This window comes from Gigantopelta aegis, chromosome 9 (genome assembly GCF_016097555.1).
Source record: "Gigantopelta aegis isolate Gae_Host chromosome 9, Gae_host_genome, whole genome shotgun sequence".
Taxonomy (NCBI): Eukaryota; Metazoa; Mollusca; class Gastropoda; order Neomphalida; family Peltospiridae; genus Gigantopelta; species Gigantopelta aegis.
The window spans coordinates 18,561,825-18,585,805 of NC_054707.1; the positions used below are offsets into that span (position 1 = coordinate 18,561,825).

A 23,981-nucleotide genomic window follows, 5' to 3' on the forward strand; every position below is an offset into this window, starting at 1 on the left:
TATATATACTCTTCAAAAGAAGAAACGCAAAACCACATTGTCGTAACATTTGGAGAATTGATTTAATTATTGAATGGTGAGTCTGATAATTACCAAATGTTGCAGGATTGTTCACAATTCACTCTAGTCCATTGTGAGTAAGTGATAGGACACACCACCAAGGTCAAGGTCATCTGGAGTCAATACCGGGTGTGGCCTCCGCGTGTGTTGACAACTGCCTGGCACCGCCTGCCCATTGAAGCAACCAGAGTACGGATGACGTCCCGGGGGATGGTGGCCCACTCGGCCTGCAAGGCTGCTGCCAGCTCGGGCAGGGTCTGGGGCTGTGGTTGTCGCTGTCGGAGGTGTCGGTCCAACTCGTCCCATAGATGCTCAATTGAGTTCAAATCCGGTGATATCGATGGCCAAGGAAGGACATTAATGTTGTTGTTCTGTAGGAAAGCCGTTGTAAGACGTGCTGTGTGAGGCCTGGCGTTGTCATGTTGGAACACTGCGTTGGCGTTGGCCATAACTGGAACGATGTGTGGCCGGAGGATCTGGTCAATGTAGCCCTGTGCATTCAGGTTGCCCTGCACGTGGACCAGGTCAGTTCTGCCAGTGTGTGAGATGGCTGCCCACACCATGACACTACCCCCGCCGAATCTGTCCACTTCCTGCATGCAGTTTGCTGCATAACGTTCACCACGACGCCTATACACGCGACATCTTCCATCATGACGTCGGAGCAGAAATCGGGACTCGTCACTGAACCACACCTGTCTCCATCGCAGTTGAGGCCATTGTCAATGAATCTGGCACCACTGCAGTCGGAGTCGACGGTGTTGTGGTGTTAAGATGACACCTCGAACTGGACGTCTGGCACGAATTCCTACCTCACGTAGGCGGTTCCGTACGGTCTGGTCGGATATCCTGTGCAAACCTGGTATTGCTGCGGCTGTGGAGGTGGCAGTAGTCAATCGTTCCCGAAGGTGGCGTACCCGGATGTAGCGGTCCTGCCCGGGGGTAGTGACCCGTGGTCGACTGGATCTAGGGAGGTCACGTGTTGATCCATGTTGCTGGTAATGGTCCCACAGTCTGGAGATGGTGCTTGGGGACACATGGAATGCCCTGGCAACGGCCGTTCTGGATTCGCCTGCGTCTAGTCGGCCGATGGCATTGTTTCTCTGCGGTTCACTGAGACGTGGCATGTCCTGGATTGTCAACTGTCGGCCAGATACAGAGGCCAGGCAAGCGAACACCCTGCACTTTTATACTGTCGGTGTTCATGTTGCATGTGCAGACAACGCACGTGCAGTGGTGACATGGTTTGCACGTGGCTGCGTTTTTGCGAATATTCACATTTTGAAACTTTATTTTACAGTAGCTGCGTTTTATCGAATGTAACCGTGGGAATGTGTTTGGGACATGCAATGACCTTATATTCACAAATCATGAACCGGTAGGAAACATAAAATCGGAGTTATAACCCATTTGTACCCTTTTGCGTTTCTTTTTTTGAAGAGTACCGGGTATATGTTTAAAGATATATGTACAGGCAGGAGATAGTGGCCTGTAAAAAGTGAAAAGAAGTCTATTTTTAAATCTTGCACGTGAAATAAACATTCACCTGCTAAAATTAACTCAAAATAGCATCATTTTTCAAAAAACAGATGTATGTACGATCATCTCATCTTCTATTTAGCTGAGGCCGAGCTCATGATTCTGTTACATTTTAATTTTAATATGCTCTAAACTACATATCAGAGATCCTAATTTTCCACACATTGTCCCAATCCCTACATTCACATTGTTCTGTCTTATTTCCAGCAGGCCATTTTTGTTTCACAGCAGGCCATATTTCTTTTTGCCTGCTATTTAAAAAATAATAATGGCAGGCCATATTTTACTTCATATTTTGAGCCCCGATATAATTCTAGTAGGTTTCGATTATAACTTGAATTTTGTCATGGATATTGCAGATGTTTAGTCAGCATAATGAAGCTTTTAAGTAGTACTGTTTGGTTAAAGTTGATAAGATTTCCTTAATTTCTATATTGTTAATGGATGACATTTATATTTGCTATGGGTGTTCCGCAAATGCATTTGGAGCCACTACTAGTACTATTACCATATGGATTTTTAAAAAGATTTTGTATATCTTCCTATTGTTACATCACTTGATGTATTGGTGTATATGGATAAGAGTGTAGCATTTTAGTACTATGTAGCTTTATATTAAAGTGTTTCTTGACAATATATACCAAAGACGGTAACGGAATTACAAACCTATGGTAACGGAATTACATATGTTTACAGCTATATAATTTTACTAATAATGTATGAATTTGAAAGTAAATGTGTCTGATTATGTTCATTAACATATACTCAGAGAATATGACTTGATTCCTTGATTACATATAAATGAATAATACAGTCTAACTTTTTGTTTGTTTTCGGTAACGGAATTACAAACTGATTCTATGTTTTCTAATTTCCCCTAAATCTAAAAAAAAAAATTTTTTCATTAAAGTGGATTATGAAGTGTAGTACTTTGTTAGTGGTAAAACAAAAACACTAATAAAAAGAATATTACCTTCAATTACATGGCTGCTGTACATAAATTCATAGTGTGTATCATGGAAGTGTCATATTTTTAGTGTGACGGTATCCTCATAAAATAGCTAAAGTCAAACACATCCATTTATTTTACAATATTTTATTTATCAGATTTGGATTCTCCAGACATTTTTACATTAAAAACAATCTTAATATATAAGGAATAACATGATTTGATTTTTTCACTCCATGTCCACTTTAGCGTGGAATTGCCCTAAAACAATTGTAACACTTGTCTACACTGCTTGTTATTAAGATCATATTTTTTTTATTTTATAGATCCACATAGATGGCTTACCTGTACTAGTTGTGGAGAAATGCCCTAAAGGGACCACTTAGGGGATACTAACAATTAATGGACATGTCCAAAACATGACATTCAAGGAATATTAAATGTAGAATATGAGTAAAATTTCAGCTTGCATAATTAATTCTATTACAGATACATGTATGGGAGAAAATAAATAGCTTTATTTTTTCTCTTTTTATTGGAAGGGGGGGGGGGGGGGGGGGGGGGAATATAAATTTGTCATAATATGTTGTTTTATTGAATTTTGTTGACCACATACATGTCATTTCTTAATTAATACATACTTATAGTCCGTCCCATCCTCCTACAAAAATGTGTTTTTTTGTAAATAATTTCAGTTTTGTCTGACATAAAAATAAATGTGCTTTAGAAATAACAAAAACATACTATTTTTGTGTCCAATTTAGAAAACAATTGGCTCAGAAATAACTAACTTGTAGTCAATTCCATAGCATGAAAAAAACCAGTGTTCACTGTGGGATGGACTATAGGTAATGCATGTAATACATGATTAACCGCAAGTGATTTTAATAGGAAATCTGATTTACCTGAATGTTGACCTTGTTGAACTAATGTCCCAAACTCTGGGAATGTGTCTGCTTCTATAAAAAATCTGATTTACCTGAATGTTGACCTTGTTGAACAAATGTCCCAAACTCTGAAAACGTGTCTGCTTCTACAATATTTGGTATCTGTTTTGGGAGAGGAGACTCGTTGCAGAATGTGATATCGATTCCCAGCTTGCTCTGTCCGATGGCCACATCTTCCTCCAGACAACACAGGGTGCCCTCCTGCTCCAGGTTCCCCAACAGTTCCATCAGGTCAAGGGACTTCTCAGAGTCAACTAAAAATACATCAAGATAAAATAATTCTGCTCCAGATTGGGCCCCTGGCCTCTCAGAGGCCGAACATGCTAGTAACCTCTGTGGTATATGAGCATGTTAAAACATTACGCACGCAGATAAAATAATTATTTACAAGACTGACACCAGCAATGAATGAATGAATGAATGAATGTTTAACGACACCCCAGCACATTGGATATTGGGTGTCAATCAAAGATAAGTACATTAATATGATAATTTTATTATTTAAAAATATATATTTATAAAACAATTAAAACATTATATACTTCTTAAAAAACAATAATGTTAGGGAGCTGTGGGGAAAAGTATGATACAATACAAAAATCAATGTAAGTATATTTTAAAACTTTCAACAACAAATACAGAGATACCGGTAAGCAGTAGGGAAAAAACACAACACTCTTATAAAAAAAAAACCAAGCATCCCAACAAAGACACCAAAAAGAATGGTATTAACTTTATTACAATATCTATCTATTTTTTCGTCCTTAAATCTATTCTAAGAGTCAAGCATGACATCTTGGGTATAATATTCTCCTAATTGGAATGTCAGTCTAGAACTGGGTATAATTGGTTTGCATCAGACATGTACACAGGTTACTCCTCCCCAACAGATAAGACACCACATACCATGACCTTTCATGTATCATTTGCAAACCCTGCAATTAAGAAAATGTCTATGGCAAAACACATGCAGAATATAATGCAAAGCAAAAAAAAAGTGTTATGGAGAATAAAAAATTCCACGGCAATCTCCACAGCACTGCTGATTGCTGTGGGCAATTGTAGAGGTTGCATTTGTGGAGTACTAGTCTGTATAATGCAGCCGACATGCATGTTCCAATTGAGTCTTGTGATGCACTCACTCCATGTTAGAGCCACTGAAGTCATCCATTTATTTCTTATTTTAATTTATTCTTATAATCATTTTTAAAGGGATGGGATGTAGGCCAATGGTAAAGTGCTCGCTTTATGTGAGTTCGTTCCGAGATCGATCCCCGTCAATGGGCCCATTGGGCTATTTCTCATTCCAGTCAATGCACCGCGACTGGTATATCAAAGGCTGTGGTATGTGCTAACCTGTCTGTTGGGGTTGGAAATAGAGATCGATTATACTGGTGTGTAATTTTACCTGGGAGATGAAAGATGGATCAAACCTAGTCCTGTTTCCCAGTAGGCTTTTGCTATTAAATGAACTCTACTGTTCCAAGAGTACTCTAAATTAAACCACAGGATTAAAAGATCCCTTGCTACTAATAGAACATTGTAGTGGGTTTCCTCTCTAAGACTTATATGTCAAAATTACCAAATGTTTGACATCCAATAGTCGATGATTAATAAATCAATGTGCTCTAGTGGTGTTGTTAAACAAAACAAACTAAACTTTGATCATTTTCAATTTTAGGTTCAAAGACGCTGTTCTGGGCACACAACTTGGCTATCTGAGCTAGCTGTCCAGGATAGATTAACGGTTAGTTGTTAGTAAAAGAGATAGAAACTGGTGCAGTGCCGTAAACCTCCCCACTGAGTGTTTAAAAAACTGACTCTTGGTGGAAGCTCGTACTAGGATGTGAACCCAGCAAAGACCAACATTAAAACCAATGGCTTGAACACCATGCCATTGAGGCCAATGATTCATGCCCTTACAGTAGTCTTTGAAGTACCTTTAATATTATCTATATGTGATTACACTGTGTTTTTATTTAACTTTTGAATTTTTATATTGATGTTTCTCATAACATTATTGTTGCATTTATTATAGTTTGACACACAATAGCCGATGTAATTTTTTCATGCTGGGTGTCGTTAAACATTCATTCATTCATTCTTTGTATACATGACCTTGTCCTCATATTAAAAGATTGCTCAGTCTATGTAGTAAATTTACACCATTCAAGTCACATTGTCAGGTACTTCAGACCTAAACAATAACTATTTCAAGACAAGAAAAGAATTCTTCTACAGGTCAGACACATTCACCGTTAGTTAATGTGGGTTATTAATATTATTACTAAAAATAAAACAGGCTGTCAATATTTTAGCATTTCTTAAATAGTTTATATGACTGATTTTATTGTTAACATTTTTCTGGCTATTAAATCACATGTACACTGCTGGCACCTAAGTCTGCGCACCTAAGCATTTGTGTTACATTTTAAAGTTAAAATCTTTCTTTAAAAATATTTATTTCACCGCCACAGTACAATGGAACAATAAATGTGTTACTACTGAAAGTTATTTTAATTTTAATGTTTTTTAAACTCAAGTAATGAGTGCATTTTTAGTGGGACTCCCCCTGTATTTACTAGCCTGCATGATGGCACATAAGTCTGTGCAGCAAACATTAAAACAACAACTTCTGTCACTAATGTTTACAGAAACAGCAACAAATAATGGACCCGATGTTTTGTAAGTTCTAAACAAACACTTCCTGTTATAGTCTGTTTAAAAAAAAAAATAGATTATGCAAATGAGATAAATATAAATGGTGTTCCATGCTCCTTATAGTTTGGACAACACAAAATGACAATATAAAAAAGGCCAATGTAAACAATTTTTATCATTATTCAACAAAAGTTGTCTGTTATTAACTGTGTAACTGAGCACAAATAGTGTTTGTTAGACATAGAGGATAATCAATGATAATTTTGAAACAAACTATAGCTAAAAATAGGCCATACTGTAAGTGCAAGCTTCAAAGTCTGAGCAGCCATATTGTATTGTGTCACTTGGAGGGAAATTCAAAGCTTGGATGTTTACGTTAACAGATAAAATAAAACATTTATTTTGTTTATGGATTCATAAATTACAAAAAGGTATGTATTGAAGCTTCTATGTAAACTTGCATAAGTTGATATACAAGGTTAATCATTACAGCGGTGACAAAAACGTGATGACACGTGATACAAAAAAATGTTGATCGAGGCTGGCAAAAGTATACTTTTAGTGCATTAATTCAGAGTTTTTCAATTAAATTGTTATCTATCCGTTTTATACATATATTCACAATCAAGATGTGTTGTTTTAACTATTGTTTTGTGAATTAAATTAACGTTGTTTGTTTGTTTACAAACATATCCCAACACTTGTTTCAAGACGTAATGTAACGTAATCAACGTGCGCAGACTTTTGTGCCGTGCAGACTAAGGTGACATGAGTGTACCTAGTCATTGTTAAATAACACATTTCACACCTGACTATTGGCTGATATTCCATTTATTCTGTAGGACTTTAATAAAATTATCATGTTACAACTAATATACAAAAATATACTGTGAAAACCCCCCGAAAAAAAGACAAAACTCTTTTTGTTACAGCATCAGGCTGCTCATTGTGTAAACATTTTCTTAAGTCCTATTAATTTCACAACTGACTTTATTCCCTTTAATTTAGTTAAAGTTAGTTTTGCTTAACAACACAACTAGAGCACACTGATTTATTGGATTTCATTGACTATTGACTGTCAAGCATTTGGTAATTTTGACATACAGTCTTAAGAGAGAAAACCCGCTACATTTTAGCAAGGGATCTTTTATATGCACCATACTATAGTTTAATTTAGAGTACACTTAGAACAGTAGAGTTCAATTAATAGATCTTTTATCTCCCTGGTAAAATTACACAACAGAATAATCAATCCCTATTTCCAACCCCACTTTTTATCAAAAGGTACAAAAGTAATGCAAATTCTTTTTAATTTGGGCTGATAAATTAAGAGTATGCGTGGGAGTTTGCTGCACACTTGACACTTACGATCATTTAACTCGTCGAAAAGGCAATTTTCTCCAATATTTACTGCTTGAAGCTGCTCCATTGTTGGTGCCAGCCTGATTAAACTGTTTGCAGTATGTGTTTTGGCCTTGGATTTTTTCTTACTTATTTTAGGTTTGGCAAGCTTTATGTACTTGCTGTAGTCCTTTCCTTTGATATAAAGTTCATAAGGATATAAATTTCTGAAAGAAAAGAATAAATATTATCAATAAATTACATATCAAAATATAGAAAAATACCCAAAACAACTGCCAACCCAAATAATTTTTAGAGTTGAAAAATATATAGCAATAGTAATTAAATTACAAATTGTTTTGAAATTGTTTTTAAAGCCAGAATATTATATTTATTAGATAACAGATTTAATAAAACTGCTTCCTGAATTAAAAAAATGCATGTACCGATACCTAATTTTGTTTTCAATTTTGTTCATTTCTATCTTTTTTGTTCATAAATAATATGTCAGAAAGAAACAAAGCCGTATCATAGCCAATTACTAAAAATGTATACTGAATTACTAAAATACACTATAACCAGTGCTTCTAGATTATGATGGCCCCATTCCCATGGCTAGTGCTATTCAATGTTGGGCTAGTAAATAACTACTATCTCCATGCCCAATGGCTAGTGAATTGTTTTTGGTCAAATGCTGCATTTAAGTCGATTTTGTAAAAATTAATATCATGCACCCCTTCCCCCAATCTAGTGGTTTTTAAGCTGTCCCCATCTTTAGATGACATATCTGATTATTCCTATTAGTAAAATTGTATTTACTTAAAGTATACGGGCTAGTGACTTTTTAATTGTGGATAGTAAATTTTTTTAATCACTGATCCCATGGATAGTGGATTTTTATAAAAATTCTAGAAACCCTGCTGGGCAATTCCACGGTAACGGAATTACGAGTTGGAGAGATATTTCAGGCATTAAACTCAGCTAGTCCACATAAGAAAAATTATCATAATGATGTAACCATGTAATACACTAGTACTGCACTAGTGCTTGTCATGGGCAGAAGTGAGACTCCCTACTGCAAGGTGTAGTGCATGAGTACTTAATTAAAGTTTGGTAACGGTATTACGTAAAAACAGCAACCATTTTTACGGGCACCGCAAAACATCTACAAACTCTGTGAAGTATGATGAAATAATTATTTATCTTCATGATGAAATATCTCCTAATGACTTGTGATTAACAAAATAGAAATTATATTACAAATTATCTTTTCATAATTTTGTTGTACAACGTTGAATGCCGGTAACGGAATTACACAGTTTGGTAACGGAATTACCGCTCTGAATTTACTTTTGAAAAACAATATTTATTTACTTTAAATTTGATTTGCAAATATGTTGCATAATTTTATAAGTTAAATAATAATTCAGTATACTTGTTTTAAGCATTCATATTAATATTTCAAATGATAACTAGTTTCAATATCGGTAACATGTACACGTACATGTATATGAGTGGAGATTTAAACTAGCACTAAACTGTGTACATATTACATAGTAAATGTTTAAAATGTTTGACAGCAATTGAAAAAAATTCTTTAACAGTGACATTGTTAATAACAAAGAGAATTACACCAGGTCAGAGGAACACAGGCCAATTAAAATTATATAAACTGACCGTCAAACATCTAAATTGTATTACGGTAAGTGAAAGATATTATGCCTAATAATAAAATTCCTCATCTATCTGAGGTTATGATAATTAACATACATGACAACATTCAAAACACCAGTATTTTCTTTTTTGGCCAATCAAACATGCCATCTTTCCATTTTAAGAATTTTACTCAGATTAGATTTCCTTGTAAAGACAGCATTAACACTATAAAACGATTGCTTTCTTTTTGTCCATTATATACATTTAAAAGCATAATGTTGGTAATTAGAATGATACTTTCTATTTTCTGGATATCCTGTCATTTAAATATAAATTATTAAATACATGTACAGTCAATAAATGCCTTTGGATAAAGTAAAATTAAAGTTTGCTTCAAGTAAACATGCTATGTTACATTTCCACTTTCTGGACCCTATATATGTTTAAAGATCTATACAGAGCTTGAAATTGTGGCCTGTAAAAAGTGAAAAGAAGTCTATTTTTAAATCTTGCAAGTGAAATAAACATTCACCTGCTAAAATTAACTAAAAATTGCGTCATTTTTCAAAAAACAGATGTACGTACGATCATCTCATCTTGTATTTAGCTGAGGCCGAGCTCATAATTCTATTACATTTTAATTTTATAATGCTCTAAACTACATATCAGAGGTCTTAAGTTTCCACACACTGTCCCAAACCCTACATTCACGTTTTATTTCCAGCAGGCCATTTTTGTTTCACAGCAGGCCATATTTCTTTTGGCCTGCTATTTAAAAATAAAATAATGGCAGGCCATATTTTGCTTCATATTTCGAGCCCCGATATAATTCTAGTATGTTTCGATTATAACTTGAATTTTGTCATGGATTTGCAGAAGTTTAGTCATCATAATGAAGTAGTACTGTTTGGTTAAAGTGTATCAGATTTCCTTAATTTCTATATTGTCAATGGATGACATTTATATTTGATATGGGTGTTCCGCAAATGCATTTAGAGCCACTACTAGTACTATTACCATATGGATTTTTAAAAAAGATTTTGTATATCTTCCTACATCACTTGATGTATTGCTGTATATGGATAAGAGTGTAGCATTTTAGTACTATATAGGTTCATATTAAAGTGTTTCTTGACACTATATACCAAAGACGGTAACAGAATTACAAACCTGGTCTAACACATCCATTTATTTTACAATATTTTACTTACCAAATTTGGATTCTCCAGACAATTTTACATTAAAAACAATCTTAATATATCAGGAATAACATGATTTGATTTTTTCACTCCATGTCCACTTTAGCGTGGAATTGCCCTGCTATAACCATAAAAAATACATACTTCTTGTAATATCTTTTTGCTATGCTGCCATAACTGTAATGACTTGTACTGGCAGTGCATACCTCAGACACTTCTCGATACACGGATGTCCAAGAGCGAGTTGAACATACCTGGAAAATTTTATAATTAATCTCAATCTCTCTCCCTATCCCTCCCTCCCTCTCCCCCCCCCTCTCTCTCCCACTACCTCCCTCCTTCTGGCTCTGTCTCTGTCTCTCTGTGTGTCTCTGTCTCTCTGTGTGTCTCTGTCTGTCTGTCTGTCTGTCTGTCTGTCTCTCTCTCTCTCTCTCTCTCTCTCTCTCTCTCTCTCTCTCTCTCTCTCTCTCTCTCTCTCTCTCTCTCTCTCTCTCTCTCTCTCTCTCTCTCACACAAACACACTTTATAAATCCTGCTTGATAAAATGGCTAACACTCTTTAAAATAATCAAAATATGAGACTGGAGAATATGAAATGTTGTAACAATTCTTTATGAAACCAGTAATGCGTGTATAACACAATAATGTAAGAACACGTGACATATATCTTTCATAAGCCACATAATAAATATGACACTACTGTACAAAACATCAAACTGATTTCTTGTTAATTAGCAACAATGATAGAATAAACCACTGACTGAATGACAAAATGTCATCACTAAAATTTTAGAGAAAATCTATTTTTGGTGTGCCATGGTGGTGCTATATATACAATATCTTATAACAAAGAGCGACATACATGTAGTCCATGAACTGACTTGCAATAAAACACAACCTTTCACAAAACAATCAACAAAAGTGAGATCATTTATCCTGAAAACTTACAAAGTTTTAATTTTAAGCTAACAAGGTATTTTACAAAAACTAAAACTAAGTTTTACCAAATAACAATGTAAATATTGTTTTGATATAACCTTTTTATAACCACCTCGTTCGTGGACAGCCAGGAACAACTGAAACAGTGTCACTGGTGTCTTGTGCCAGATCGGTGGTCGACTGATCTTCACATCATTTCTTTTCATGAAGCGATACACATCATGATCAAAAGCTCTTTCATTTCTTTTGTACATCTGTAATAAGATTGAAGAAATACATACTGTAGATCCTAAAATTAATGCGTCCCTAAATTAATGGGATTGGCGGTGGACAGACTGAAATGTGACATGAAATTAATGCGAGCAGCCTCCCTATAAAATATTACTTTTCTAATAACACATAAGTCTGTGTACTTTTAGGTTAAATCCGAGTTACAGGCATCTTTAATGAGACCAACTCACTAACATGTCAGTGTAACCATCAATTAACCTGTTTAGTGGCTAGTGTGTTTCGTGAGATCAACTCACTAACATGTCAGTGTAACCATCAGTTAACCTGTTTAGTCCCTAGTGTGTTTCCTGAGATCAACTCACTAACATGTCAGTGTAACCATCACTTAACCTGTTTAGTCCCTAGTGTGTTTCCTGAGACCAACTCAAAGTGTAATGTTCCTGGTTTTCTGCCAATCTATCCTTTCATATTTCATTGGGTACTGGCCTTGGTGGTGTCGTGGTTAGGCCATCTGTCTACAGGTTGGTAGGTACTGGGTTCGGATCCCAGTCGAGGCATGGGATTTTTTAATCCAGATAAAGACTCCAAACCCTGAGTGAGTGCTCCGCAAGGCTCAATGGGTAGGTGTAAACCACTTGCACCGACCAGTGATCCATAACTGGTTCAACAAAGGCCATGATTTGTGCTATCCTGCCTGTGGGAAGTGCAAATAAAAGATCTCTTGCTGCTAATTGAAAAGAGTAGCCCATGTAGTGGCGACAGCGGGTTTCCTCTCAAAATCTGTGTGGTCCTTAACCATATGTCTGATGCATATAACTGTAAATAAAATGTGTTGAGTGCGTCGTTAAATAAAACATTTCTTTCTTTCTTTATTTCATTGGTTATTATTTTTATTTTTGGTTTTCCGTACGTTTTTTGTTCTTCTTACTAAATATACTAATCACTAATACTAACATTATTTATATAAAAATGGCAGGAACGTTACATTAAGTTTAGTTTCATTATGTTGTGGTACATGTATTTTGTTCAAATTATCGAAATTCAGTGTGAAATGAGACCATATTTATTTTGGTACTTGAGTGGAAACTTACTCGGGTATTTTCGAGAAATCACGGGCTTTGTAAAGGAATTGTAATTACCTAGCTAATCGTATTGTATAATATTGATTTGCAGGCCAATGAAAATGGTTTGTAATAAAATTGTGCAGTCCGTGTGTTTTGTGGGTATTGGTGACTGATTAGCCCTCACTTCGAATTTGGGTTTTGATATTGAGTGTTTTTTGTTTTTGTTATAGTCTTGTTCTAATTTACGCTTAAGCTTGCTTCCAAATAGTCTACTTTTATTAGTATTAGACGTGTAAAATGTTGCAGTTATAACTAAGTAATAGCATTCATTTCTGTTTGTGAAATTTGGAGATGTCTGGGTAAATTAAAGTGGAATGCACTTTCCGAATAAGCAAGAACGGAAACAACATAAGGGTTCCGTTAGACTTTAATATAGGGAGCAACGTCCGAGGGTACAGTTTGTAAACACGTTCCGAATAAGCAAGAACGGAACCAACATAAGGGTTCCGTTAGACTTTAATATAGGGAGCAACGTCCGAGGGTACAGTTTGTAAACACGTTCCGAATAAGCAAGGACGGAACCAACATAAGGGTTCCGTTAGACTTTAATATAGGGAGCAACGTCCGAGGGTACAGTTTGTAAACACGTTCCGAATAAGCAAGGACAGAACCAACATAAGGGTTCCGTTAGACTTTAATATAGGGAGCAACGTCCGAGGGTACAGTTTGTAAACACGTTCCGAATAAGCAAGGACGGAACCAACATAAGGGTTCCGTTAGACTTTAATATAGGGAGCAACGTCCGAGGGTACAGTTTGTAAACACGTTCCGAATAAGCAAGGACGGAACCAACATAAGGGTTCCGTTAGACTTTAATATAGGGAGCAACGTCCGAGGGTACAGTTTGTAAACACGTTCCGAATAAGCAAGAACGGAACCAACATAAGGGTTCCGTTAGACTTTAATATAGGGAGCAACGTCCAAGGGTACAGTTTGTAAACACGTTCCGAATAAGCAAGGATGGAACATTTTTAAGGGTCCCGTCAGACTTTAATAGGGAGCAGTATATGTGAGGTGAGTTGGTTAACGGATATCTAAATTTGCAAATTATGAATGTTTCTGAAAAGGGGTAGTACTAAATTAAGGGGAGGGTGATATTTTTGTAACTGATGGCTCTATGTTTAAGTTATTTCTATATTAGAAGTCGAGACTTGTTTTCTTTATTTGTTTTGTTGTATTAATAATTATAATTAACCTGAATAAATATATAATTTGTAATGTTTTTTTAAATCTGTTTGAGCATAGTATTTAGAGTAGTAGGGCAAGTTTGCTAGCGTCCTAAGTGATAATTATGATTTTGGGCGACTACAACTGAAAGGAGTAGTGGTCCCGGGTAAAATATATGATCTCTCGTGAAACGGGAGCAAATTCATTACAAAAGGATATTTTTGCAGCAATGATTTACGTCATGTGTATTGTTACCTAAATCTGGCTAAACATTAGCATACATGTACCATTAAAACTATATCTTCCTAAGATATGTGCCGACAAAGTTGCAGTGAACTTGAACAGTAAAAACAAAGAAATGGTCGACCTCAGGATTAGCGTGCTAAAACCCACTTACGCGCGACGAATCATATTGATTGTTGCTGGGCTATTAGACAATTAGTCTATCTTGTCTACGATGAATTGCGCTCCAGTTATTTTATAAATGTATTGTAATTTTAATCTTTGTTTGTTTTAATAGCGTGTGACACATAAGCTTGCTGAACTATTGCTGGACAAAACAGAAATAAATTTGTCATATTATTAATGTGAATAACACAAATTTGCATTAATATTATGATTACATTAATTTCAGGATCTATTGTATATGGTACCTTAATAGTTCTAACTCATATACGACTACAAACTGTTAACCTACCATGTTAATTGTGTGAAAGTGTGAATGCTCAGCTTCAATTAAATCCATGTAAAAATGCATAGTGATTCGTTTGCAACCCCATTTAGCTGATTGGCAGTAATGCTAATATGAATAAATACTGTTATCAAGATTCAGGCATTTTTGTTGAATTCGGACAAAAATCAGCCTGCTCCCCTACAAAAATGGGAGCCGGTATGCCTATGTATTCAAAACATAGCATATTAACTAAAACTGACTTGCCTCGACATCCAGAACAAACTTCTCCTCCTTTGAGTGGTCGGCAAGTGAGTTTGAAGAGAAATCCAACTGCACGTTAACTCCATCTGCGTCACTAAAATTAAGACTTTGTATCACAGGAGACTCAGCCTCATATTGTTCAGCTGAAGTATTTATTTTCAAACTTTTTCTGTTAGTCCGCTGTCTTTGGTCTTGTGGTTTCAGGTTGTTGATATGGTGGAATATTTCAGCATGATAACCTTTTTCGGTTTCTACATTCGGTTTCAGTTTATTGATGTTCAGAGTTTCAGAACACAAGCTTAAATCATGTTTGCATCTTGACTCTTCATTTACTGAATCTGAAAAATATGAAAGTAAACAATACTGGAGAAAGAAAAAGTTATGAAAGTAAAGTTTGCTTAACATCTCAGCACAATATCCAGTCATAAAACCCCCAGAAGGTTGTTTTGTTTAATGACACAATCATCGGCTATTGGATGTCAAACATTTGATAATTCTGACACAGTCTTTAGAGGAAACCCGCTACATTTTTTTATTAGCAGCAAGGGACCTTTTATACACACTTTGCCAAAGACATGATAGCACATACCACAACCTTAGATATATATACATGTACCTAAGATGTGCAGAATTAATTAACATTCGAATATCATTTACAAACCGGGTAATATCATTATGCTAGAGTCTCAGCATGTGTTGATACCACAACCTTAGATATATCTAAGATGTGCAGAATTAATTAACATAGGAATATTATTCACAAAGAGGGTAACATCATTATCAGGGGTGGGAATTGGTGAACGGTAAAAAAGAGAAAATCTAGAGGGGTCCGGGGTGGTGAACTGTAAAAAAGAGGAAATCTAGAGGGGTCCGGGGGCAAGGACGATTAAAATGCGAGAAAATGCAATGTTCCATGAGAGGAAAACCGCGGATCCGAGGAGAATTCCCACCCCTGCATTATGCTACATTTGTATAGTCTGACCATGTGTTGATACCACAACCATAGATATACCTGAGGTGTACAGAATTAATTAACATAAGTATATTATTTACAAAAAGGGTAACATCATTATATTATAGTTTCACCATGTGTCAATACCACAACCTTAGATATATCTAAAAATAGCATTTAAAAACAGGCAAAGTGCTTGCTTGATGCGTGGTCGGTTTGGGATCGATCCCCGTCGGTGGGCCCATTGGGCTATTTGTCGCTCCAGCCAGTGCACCATGACTGGCATATCAAAGGCAGTGGTATGTGCTGTCCTGTCTGTGGGATGGTGCATATAAAAGATCCATTGCTACTAATGGAAAAATGCAGTGGGTTTTCTTTCTTAAAGACTATATATCAAAATTACCAAATGTTTGACACTCAATAGCCGATGATTAATAAATCCATGTGCTCTCGAGATGTTGTTAAACAAAATAAACTTTTTTTTACACTTTAAAAGCAGCAGCCCTCTATATTGCGACCGATATGTGACCATTTTTTCTCTCCATTTTTTCATACTATCCATATAAGAAATAGAAGCAGGCGCCATCTGCCTCTTATAGATTGAAAAGTTAACGTTGAAGGCTGAGCAGAGTAACATTATGCTATAGTCTCACCATGTGTTGAGGTTTGGGCATGGTTTTTAGCCCAGTATGACTGATAGCCCTGGTTTGGTAAGTATTCACATCTGACCAGTCTCTCGGACACAGACATCAGTTGTAGGTGTCTAGCTTCCTCCATAGCGTACTGCACCGTTTCACTCTTTCTGTAAGTCTGTTTCCCTGCATTCTGCTTCAGTGTCAGTGCTTTTTTCTGGAGGCCCGATCTTCTTTTCCACTACAAAGTAACCAGAGCATCATGACAAGAGATTTACAATTATTTGCAATATTTTTCATCTAAAGAATATATATATTTTTAAAAGTTAACATTTCAAACATCATAATCACATATTTTGATATCATGCAGGTGGTGTAAACATTACTTAGCATCCATGAAACCATTCTTGTAGTAACAATACATCACTGCACACAAGTAACAATGTTATTGATCAGACAAAAGTTTTAGAGAATGAACGATTTTGTAATGAGTCTATGCATATGACATCACATGCCTGACATCAAAATGATAATCTTCTATTGTAATTGATGCCGAATGTGTTCTGTATTGTCATTGGTTAATTACATTCTTTTTCTGGGATCAAATGAAAATAACACCTGGAAAGCTAATGACGTCATTATCAATTGGAACAGGCCAAGGGTTCAAGGGTCTAGTTAGATTGTAGCAAGGTATTTTTTTTCAAGAAATACCAAATATACAGTCAGTTCAGTTGAAAATACAAATCAGTTTACAATTGACATAACCATATTATTGTTTCATTTTTAACCTCATGGTAACGCCTTCAGTCAAAAATGACATTTGTGAGATCAAATAGACAATAATACCCGCAAATCTAAAAACTCCATATGGTTATCTCCTAAGTATACATTTATGACTTTGCTTTCATCATAAAAACAGTGGTTGCAGGATAAAACAGTCTAAATGATCCAGGTATGTTTAATTCCTGCTCCTCCCAACAGTGGTTGCAGGATAAAACAGTTTAAACGATCCAGGTATGTTTAATTCCTGCTCCTCCCAACAGTGGTTGCAGGATAAAACAGTTTAAACGATCCAGGTATGTTTAATTCCTGCTCCTCCCAACAGTGGTTGCAGGATAAAACAGTTTAAACGATCCAGGTATGTTTAATTCCTGCTCCTCCCAACAGTGGTTGCAGGATAAAACAGTCTAAATGATCCAGGTATGTTTAATTCCTGCTCCTCCCAACTTTAGTTAAAGGTTCTGTGGTCACAGTAAGTAGTTGACCTTCCATGCAGATATAATTGAGTCACATGGCACAATCATATGACAATTTTAGGTGAAATTATTATGAATTGAGTACTCAACCTGTGTGCAGGTCTCCGTTTTAACACGTTCTTTTTGCAGCACGGCCTTTCCAAATATTTCCACTGATGAAGCCTTCACCCAGCCATGGCTGTGAGACTTGCCCAAGAACTCCACATGGTACGTGTACGGTTCACCGGGTGATGTGAATGTCACAAACAAGTTATTGTCGGGATCTTGCGTGATGAGAGCAGGCCACCTTGGAATAATATTAAACCATATGTGTATAACCAATTACCTGTAATAGTTACCTTTCTTACACATTCGTTGGTGAGAATATCATTTGGTATTTTTTATAACACATACTTGTTAACACATTTACTTCCGATAATATTTTTAAAAACGTATGAATGGGTACTTCTAGGTGATGGCCATGTTGCCAACGCCATACCATCCAACTAAAAAAAACACATGGTCAAATTGATCACTCTGTGACATACAAGTTAACCTGAAATTGACTTCTCTGTGACGCAGAAGTTAACTATAAGTATTAAGGCTGTAACTAGGTTTTAGTTGCATTTAAATGTATTTTAAAACCTTTTTTCAGGATATCAGGCTGTCAAGTGAGGTGGTGGGTAAAAAAAAATTGGAAAATAGGAATTTTTGTTGCCTGAAAATAGGGTTAAAATAGGAATTTTGCCCACAAAATAGGAAGAAAATAGGAATTTTGTACAAAAGTTAATGTCCCAAAATAAAGAATATTGCAGGGGTCAAGCGAAACTAAATATAATATCATAATAATACAGGAAAATAAGACAATGTGTATATCATAGGAATAAAATAGGCACTTATTTTGTTTTAAGATGGCCTCCCAACACCTCTTATAGCCATCCCGATCCACCACTTTTTATTCAGACAATGCAGTGGTTGAATTTGGTTCTTTGGAGTAAGACTTTTAAAAAGCAACACAATGCAGTATTCCTTTTATGCCATTGAATAATACAAGTTACAAGGTCAAATTGTAACACTGAAACGACAGGGGTGTTGACTGAAAACCCCCACACAGCAAGGCATTGCAGACCCAGTGACACCATCAAAAACAGCAGCAATGGCAGTGTATGTGTGTATGTGATCAACTGGATAATGTAGCTGGATTTAGTAGCTGTGTGCTAACTGAATTGGTAGAAATATGTCAAATAATTATGATACTGTAGGTGTGCACATTTAATAGAATACTTGTTACGGTAAGCAAAGCACAACCTGCAAATGAGCACTGAAGTCCTACTTCCTTAGACACCATGCACCAGTATATCAGAGGTAACCCTAACAGCTTCAGCCTGACTTCGTACAATTTTGATGTGATGAGAAATGTGGAAAATGTAAGATATTTGCACAAACACCCACCCAATTTAACAGTTGTTTTGACTGTTCCATGATCATGCTTCAATATTTTATATAATATAGGAACCAATATACAATGAGCAGATAACTGAAATGATAACTGTAATTGTTTTTAATTTTATTTAACCTTGTTTAAAGGAGACCTTAACCTATCACAGCCATCCTCTCCAATGGTTTTATACATTTTAAAACAGTTAATGACCACATTATAAACTGAAAGTAGGTAACCAAAAGGAAATTCAGTTTTATGATCAAAAGGTTATGAGAAGTATTGTACTGCATTGGTGATATATATTAGTATCATCGAGATCGAAGCTGGAAGTTTTAATGGCCTTCTCCCTCCCCACCCATAATGAAACATTGAATGATTTAGTATGCGTAATTTGAAAAAGGATCATGGTCAATCACAGATCAGTCCAATTACTGCTATGTGTTTGCTGAAAACTTTAAATAATAGCATACATGTATATTTATGTATACAATGCAATTACATCAGTAGATTTTATACTATCTAGGAAGCAGCATCACATGCAGACAACCACCAGAACCTATACATGTTTAAAGCAAGAAATGATTAGTATGTAGCTCAATGCATAGTTAACCATCACACAAGGTAACACAACTATCCACCAGCTAGCAAGCTAAACTGAGCATTTATCAGGCTTCACTGGAGCAACTGCATGCAAGCTAACTCGAAAGCACCATTACCTGCAGATAATGAACTAAAGAAATAATTAGTATGTAGCTCAAAGTCACTAGGCCTAGACTGAAAGGGTTGCCATATCCTTTCAACCTTCTAGTTTTGAGCATTCAACAAGATCAGATATTACCAAAAAACAGAAACATATCCATAAATTATAAATAAGAGGACTTTATATTGCATTGTGAAAATTAATAACTGGAAGCCTGTAACCATGCATCCCATCTGCATATTCAGATTTCAATGACTATGCCACAGATATCACAATATGCCTCATAGCAAGTCATCTGGAGTAAATGGTGTGAAGAGAAAAAATATGGTGTCGATAAAAAACCCCCCCAAAAAACCAACAACATATGAAACAAGTCAAAAGTGCAAAAAAGAAAAGGAAAAAAATAGGAATTTTCATCAAAAAGAGGGCTAAATAGGGACTCATCCAAAAAATAGGAAGAAATAGGAAAAAGTAGGATACTTGATGGCCTGGGATATGTAAGAAATAGAATACTACATTTGTGTCTGTTAGAAACCATTTATCTTACAACTCATTTAAAAACATATCAAACTCGCTTTTGCTTGTTAGATACATTTTAAAACAATTTGTAAGATAAATTGTAGGCCTATCTAATGACCACTCGTACAGTATTCTCTCTCTATATATGGAAGGCTGTACCTAACCTAAAAGAACTTAGAGGACAATAAAATAAGAATCAGGGCATAGTTAACAGAGTGATTTCTCCTGCTACACAAAGAGAACCACCACTCGATTTGTCCCTGCTTCCATTATGTGTATCCTGAACTTGTGTCTGATTTAATGCACAAAATAAAAATTCTAAGTTTCATTTGTGATACAATGTATAAGGCATACTATGTTTGCGTCATGGAGGCAATACCAACACTTACTTGCAATATCCTGGAAATTTTGCCAACACCAGTGTTCCTTCCTTGAGAATAGATTTAATGTAGACAAGTCCCAGTTTCTTTGCAGTGTTGTCATACCAACGAGTGTTTTCCTCAGGCACATCACAAGACCTGAACTGCTCGTCATTATTCATAAAACAGAACCATTTTGATTCCTCTGTGACACTGGTCACTTCAGCCTCTGTGACACGCCTCCATTTCATGCAATCTTCATTGTCACACTGTATCCAGTGAGTATTCTCCAACTGGAAATGTAACATGGAACACATAGCAGTAGGCATGCATACAAACCCATGCTCAGTGTTTCTTCCAGAAAGAAATTTTGGGTATGGCGCTATGGAATTGAATGCAATTGGGGGGAGGGGGCCTCCCCAGAAAGAAAAGAATTAAAGTTTGGGGTTAGGGTTAAGAAAAGCATACAGTAATGATAAGAGTAATTAATTTTGTCAAAAAGTTAACTTAAAAAAAATCTGCAAAAATATTTGGGTATGTCGCCATACCCGTTTTACCCTCTGGCAGAAACCCTATGATGCTTGTAAACCTTTTAAAGTTTAGATTCAAGTTTCTAATAAAGTCTTGAGACTTTCATGTCTTAGCGATGCACACAAAATTTCATGCCTATTATGCTACGTTGGCCAACTTTCTGCTGTCACGACTTCTACGACTGTCCAGTTGCTATACAACTCGATTCTAGTCGTATATAACCCATTAGTTGTTAGTCTGAGTGCACCCATCGAAACTTAGGAACTGGGGGAATTACAACGCAAATGTCAAGTTGGCAACTTCGTCATAACAGTTGACAGTCTAGGTTACATCATTAAAGATTTGAGGGTAGACTCTAAAGTTTTATAAGTATGGGTCCAAAGTAGTGAGACACTGCTTACATTTAGATGACTTTCCCAATTAAGTCTAAGTCATTTTGAAAGAATCCTCTATGAGTAAACCTCAACTAGACTTGGCAAAGTCACCAAACTGAAGTCATGCTATTTGTATGGACAAAACTTTTATTAAAGGCTTGCCTTCAAATGTTCTATCTTATCTGTGATAAAGTACATATAAAAGATCCCTTGCTGCTACTGAAAATGCAGCAGGTTTCCTCTAAAGACTGTTAAAAATTTGACATCCATTAACCGCTCAATAGGTAGGTGTAAACCACTTGCACCGACCAGTGATCCATAACTGGTACAACAAAGGCCATGGTTTGTGCCATCAAGCCTGTGGGAAGTGCAAATAAAAGATCCCTTGCTGCTAATCGGAAAGAGTAGCCCATGAAGTGGCAACAGAGAGTTTCCTCTCTCAATATCTGTGTGGTCCTTGACCATATGTCGGACACCATATAACCGTAAATAAAATGTGTTGAGTGCATCGTTAAATAAAACATTTCTTTCTTTTTTTCTATTAACCGATGATTAATTAATGAATGTGGTCTAGTACTGTAATTACAAAGCAGACTTCAAAAAAATTATTAAAGTCTTGAGTGTGAATATTTTAGGAGCCCTCACTGTTATTTAGAATGTAACCTTCATAGTTTAGTGTTTTTGTTCTAACACTTTAGACAAGATCAAATGTGACAATTACCATACATTGTATATGCTACACAATTAAACTGCGCATGTGTGCCAAGATGTCATTAAGATATTTTCATTTGCTGATATGAAAATATGCAAATGACTTGAGCTGAAATAAGACTTGTCTAACACAACTCTTTGTTAATTTGTTACTCATTTGAATGCATTTTTTGGCAACTGTGGAGAAAAAATTACATATCGTTATATTAAAAAACCAGAAACCCAATGCAATTCACATCCCAATACAGGATTTCTGCCAGAAAATAATCTGAGGGTATGTAATAAAAATAAAACAGATCATAAAGTACCCTTATTAGGTGGTTTGGTTTAGAATTCTTTTGAAATTGGACACTGAATTTCATGTACTTTCACAAATTTTTAAACAGGAGTTCTCTTACTATAATGTTTGTAAAAATTCTAAAAATGTATCCATTAATTTCAAAGATTTTAGGGTACGTAATTTTACCCTTCGTACCTGCTATCAGAAACCCTGATTACATAAAAGGCAGGTATTTTTCTGTCACACAATGGAAACAAAGTACAGACCTGCTTTCTCCATTCAGCAATCCGTTCTCTCGGAGTCCTAGTTGATGCACTGCTTGGAGAAGCACTTGACTGAACAGAGGGCATCTTAGTTTTCAAACTCTCAAATTGAGACCTTGTCAAGCTATCCAAAGACGCTACAGTGGCTGGATTTTCTAACACTACAAAGCAATAGAATGGGCTTTTAGTATGGTAATTAGTGGATTTACCCATTAGACCATAATAAAATAAATGCTAGATTTCTTATGCAATCTTTTTCAAAAGAGGGGTGAAATTTTACATAAAATTTTAGGACATTGAAGGATTCAAATTTCAGAACTTATTACCACAGTTTTAAATGTTTTTGCTTATAGCAATTTCAAACCTGCCTAAAACAGTAACTTTTGCAACCAAAAAAATTATTAAAAATTAAAAATCAAATATTATTCCTTCAACAGATGGCAATAATTTTTATCCAATGGCAACAAACTACCATTGGTAAACCCCTTGACCGTTGACCTATGACAATTTCCATCAGTGCTGCAGTTAAATTCGAGTCCTGCACATAGATTAAAAGACCTGATTTTTTTTTTTTTTTGCCAATAAAAAACAAAAAACAGAGGCGGGCCTTTATCCTCAGGCCAGGTGGAGATGAAAATCTAGAATTTATTTCATTAGTAATTTTAGATAGACGACTTCAAGTTAGCAGCATTACTTTAGATCAAAACAAGAAAATATTGATCAAATTCTAATGTTATAATTCTATAAAAGCTCAAAGGACAAAGAAATTTAATAATAAAAAAAAGAGATAATATAATTATGTCAGAACTATTAATAATTACAATAAAACAGTCCTTTAATCATTTTATTTAAATGCAGTTGCCATTTCCAAAAACACATTTTGTTGTTATAATTAGTACAAATTTACACTAGTAAATTCCTGGCTTTGACAGGATCCGAAGGTATGGACTTTACTTACCTGACCTTTTGAAACCTCTTGTAACGACAGACCTTTTTTGAGTGTTACTGGTCATTTTCATAGGTGAGTCCACTGCCTACATATATACTTTATTTCATAAAGCCAACTGAAATCAGATTTAGAAATGAGGAAGTTAATTCTTTAGAAAATAAAAAGTTTTGTTTACAACACAGCTTCCTACCAAGTTATATATCCCAATGAACAAAGTGTACAAGAATTCTGTGGATATAATGTCTCGCCTACCATAAATGTTTTAGTACACTACATCCACAGATGTAAC

At 35.6% G+C, this 23,981-nt stretch overlaps 1 protein-coding gene across 2 annotated transcripts in view; it reads right to left on the reverse strand.

The window, feature by feature from the left end:
• LOC121381998 overlaps positions 1-23,981 on the reverse strand; it is a 28,763-nt gene that overhangs the window by 2,733 nt on the left and 2,049 nt on the right. For both annotated transcript variants that reach the window (XM_041511463.1, XM_041511462.1), the window contains exons 2-11: positions 23,702-23,807; positions 22,747-22,904; positions 20,615-20,877; positions 17,677-17,872; positions 16,352-16,571; positions 14,750-15,084; positions 11,389-11,544; positions 10,497-10,606; positions 7,525-7,724; positions 3,528-3,749 (exon numbers count right to left, since the gene is read on the reverse strand). In XM_041511463.1, coding sequence (XP_041367397.1) covers positions 3,528-3,749; positions 7,525-7,724; positions 10,497-10,606; positions 11,389-11,544; positions 14,750-15,084; positions 16,352-16,571; positions 17,677-17,872; positions 20,615-20,877; positions 22,747-22,904; positions 23,702-23,762 — 1,921 coding nt within the window. In that variant the 5' untranslated portion in view covers positions 23,763-23,807. The remainder of the gene's footprint in view (positions 1-3,527; positions 3,750-7,524; positions 7,725-10,496; positions 10,607-11,388; positions 11,545-14,749; positions 15,085-16,351; positions 16,572-17,676; positions 17,873-20,614; positions 20,878-22,746; positions 22,905-23,701; positions 23,808-23,981) is intronic.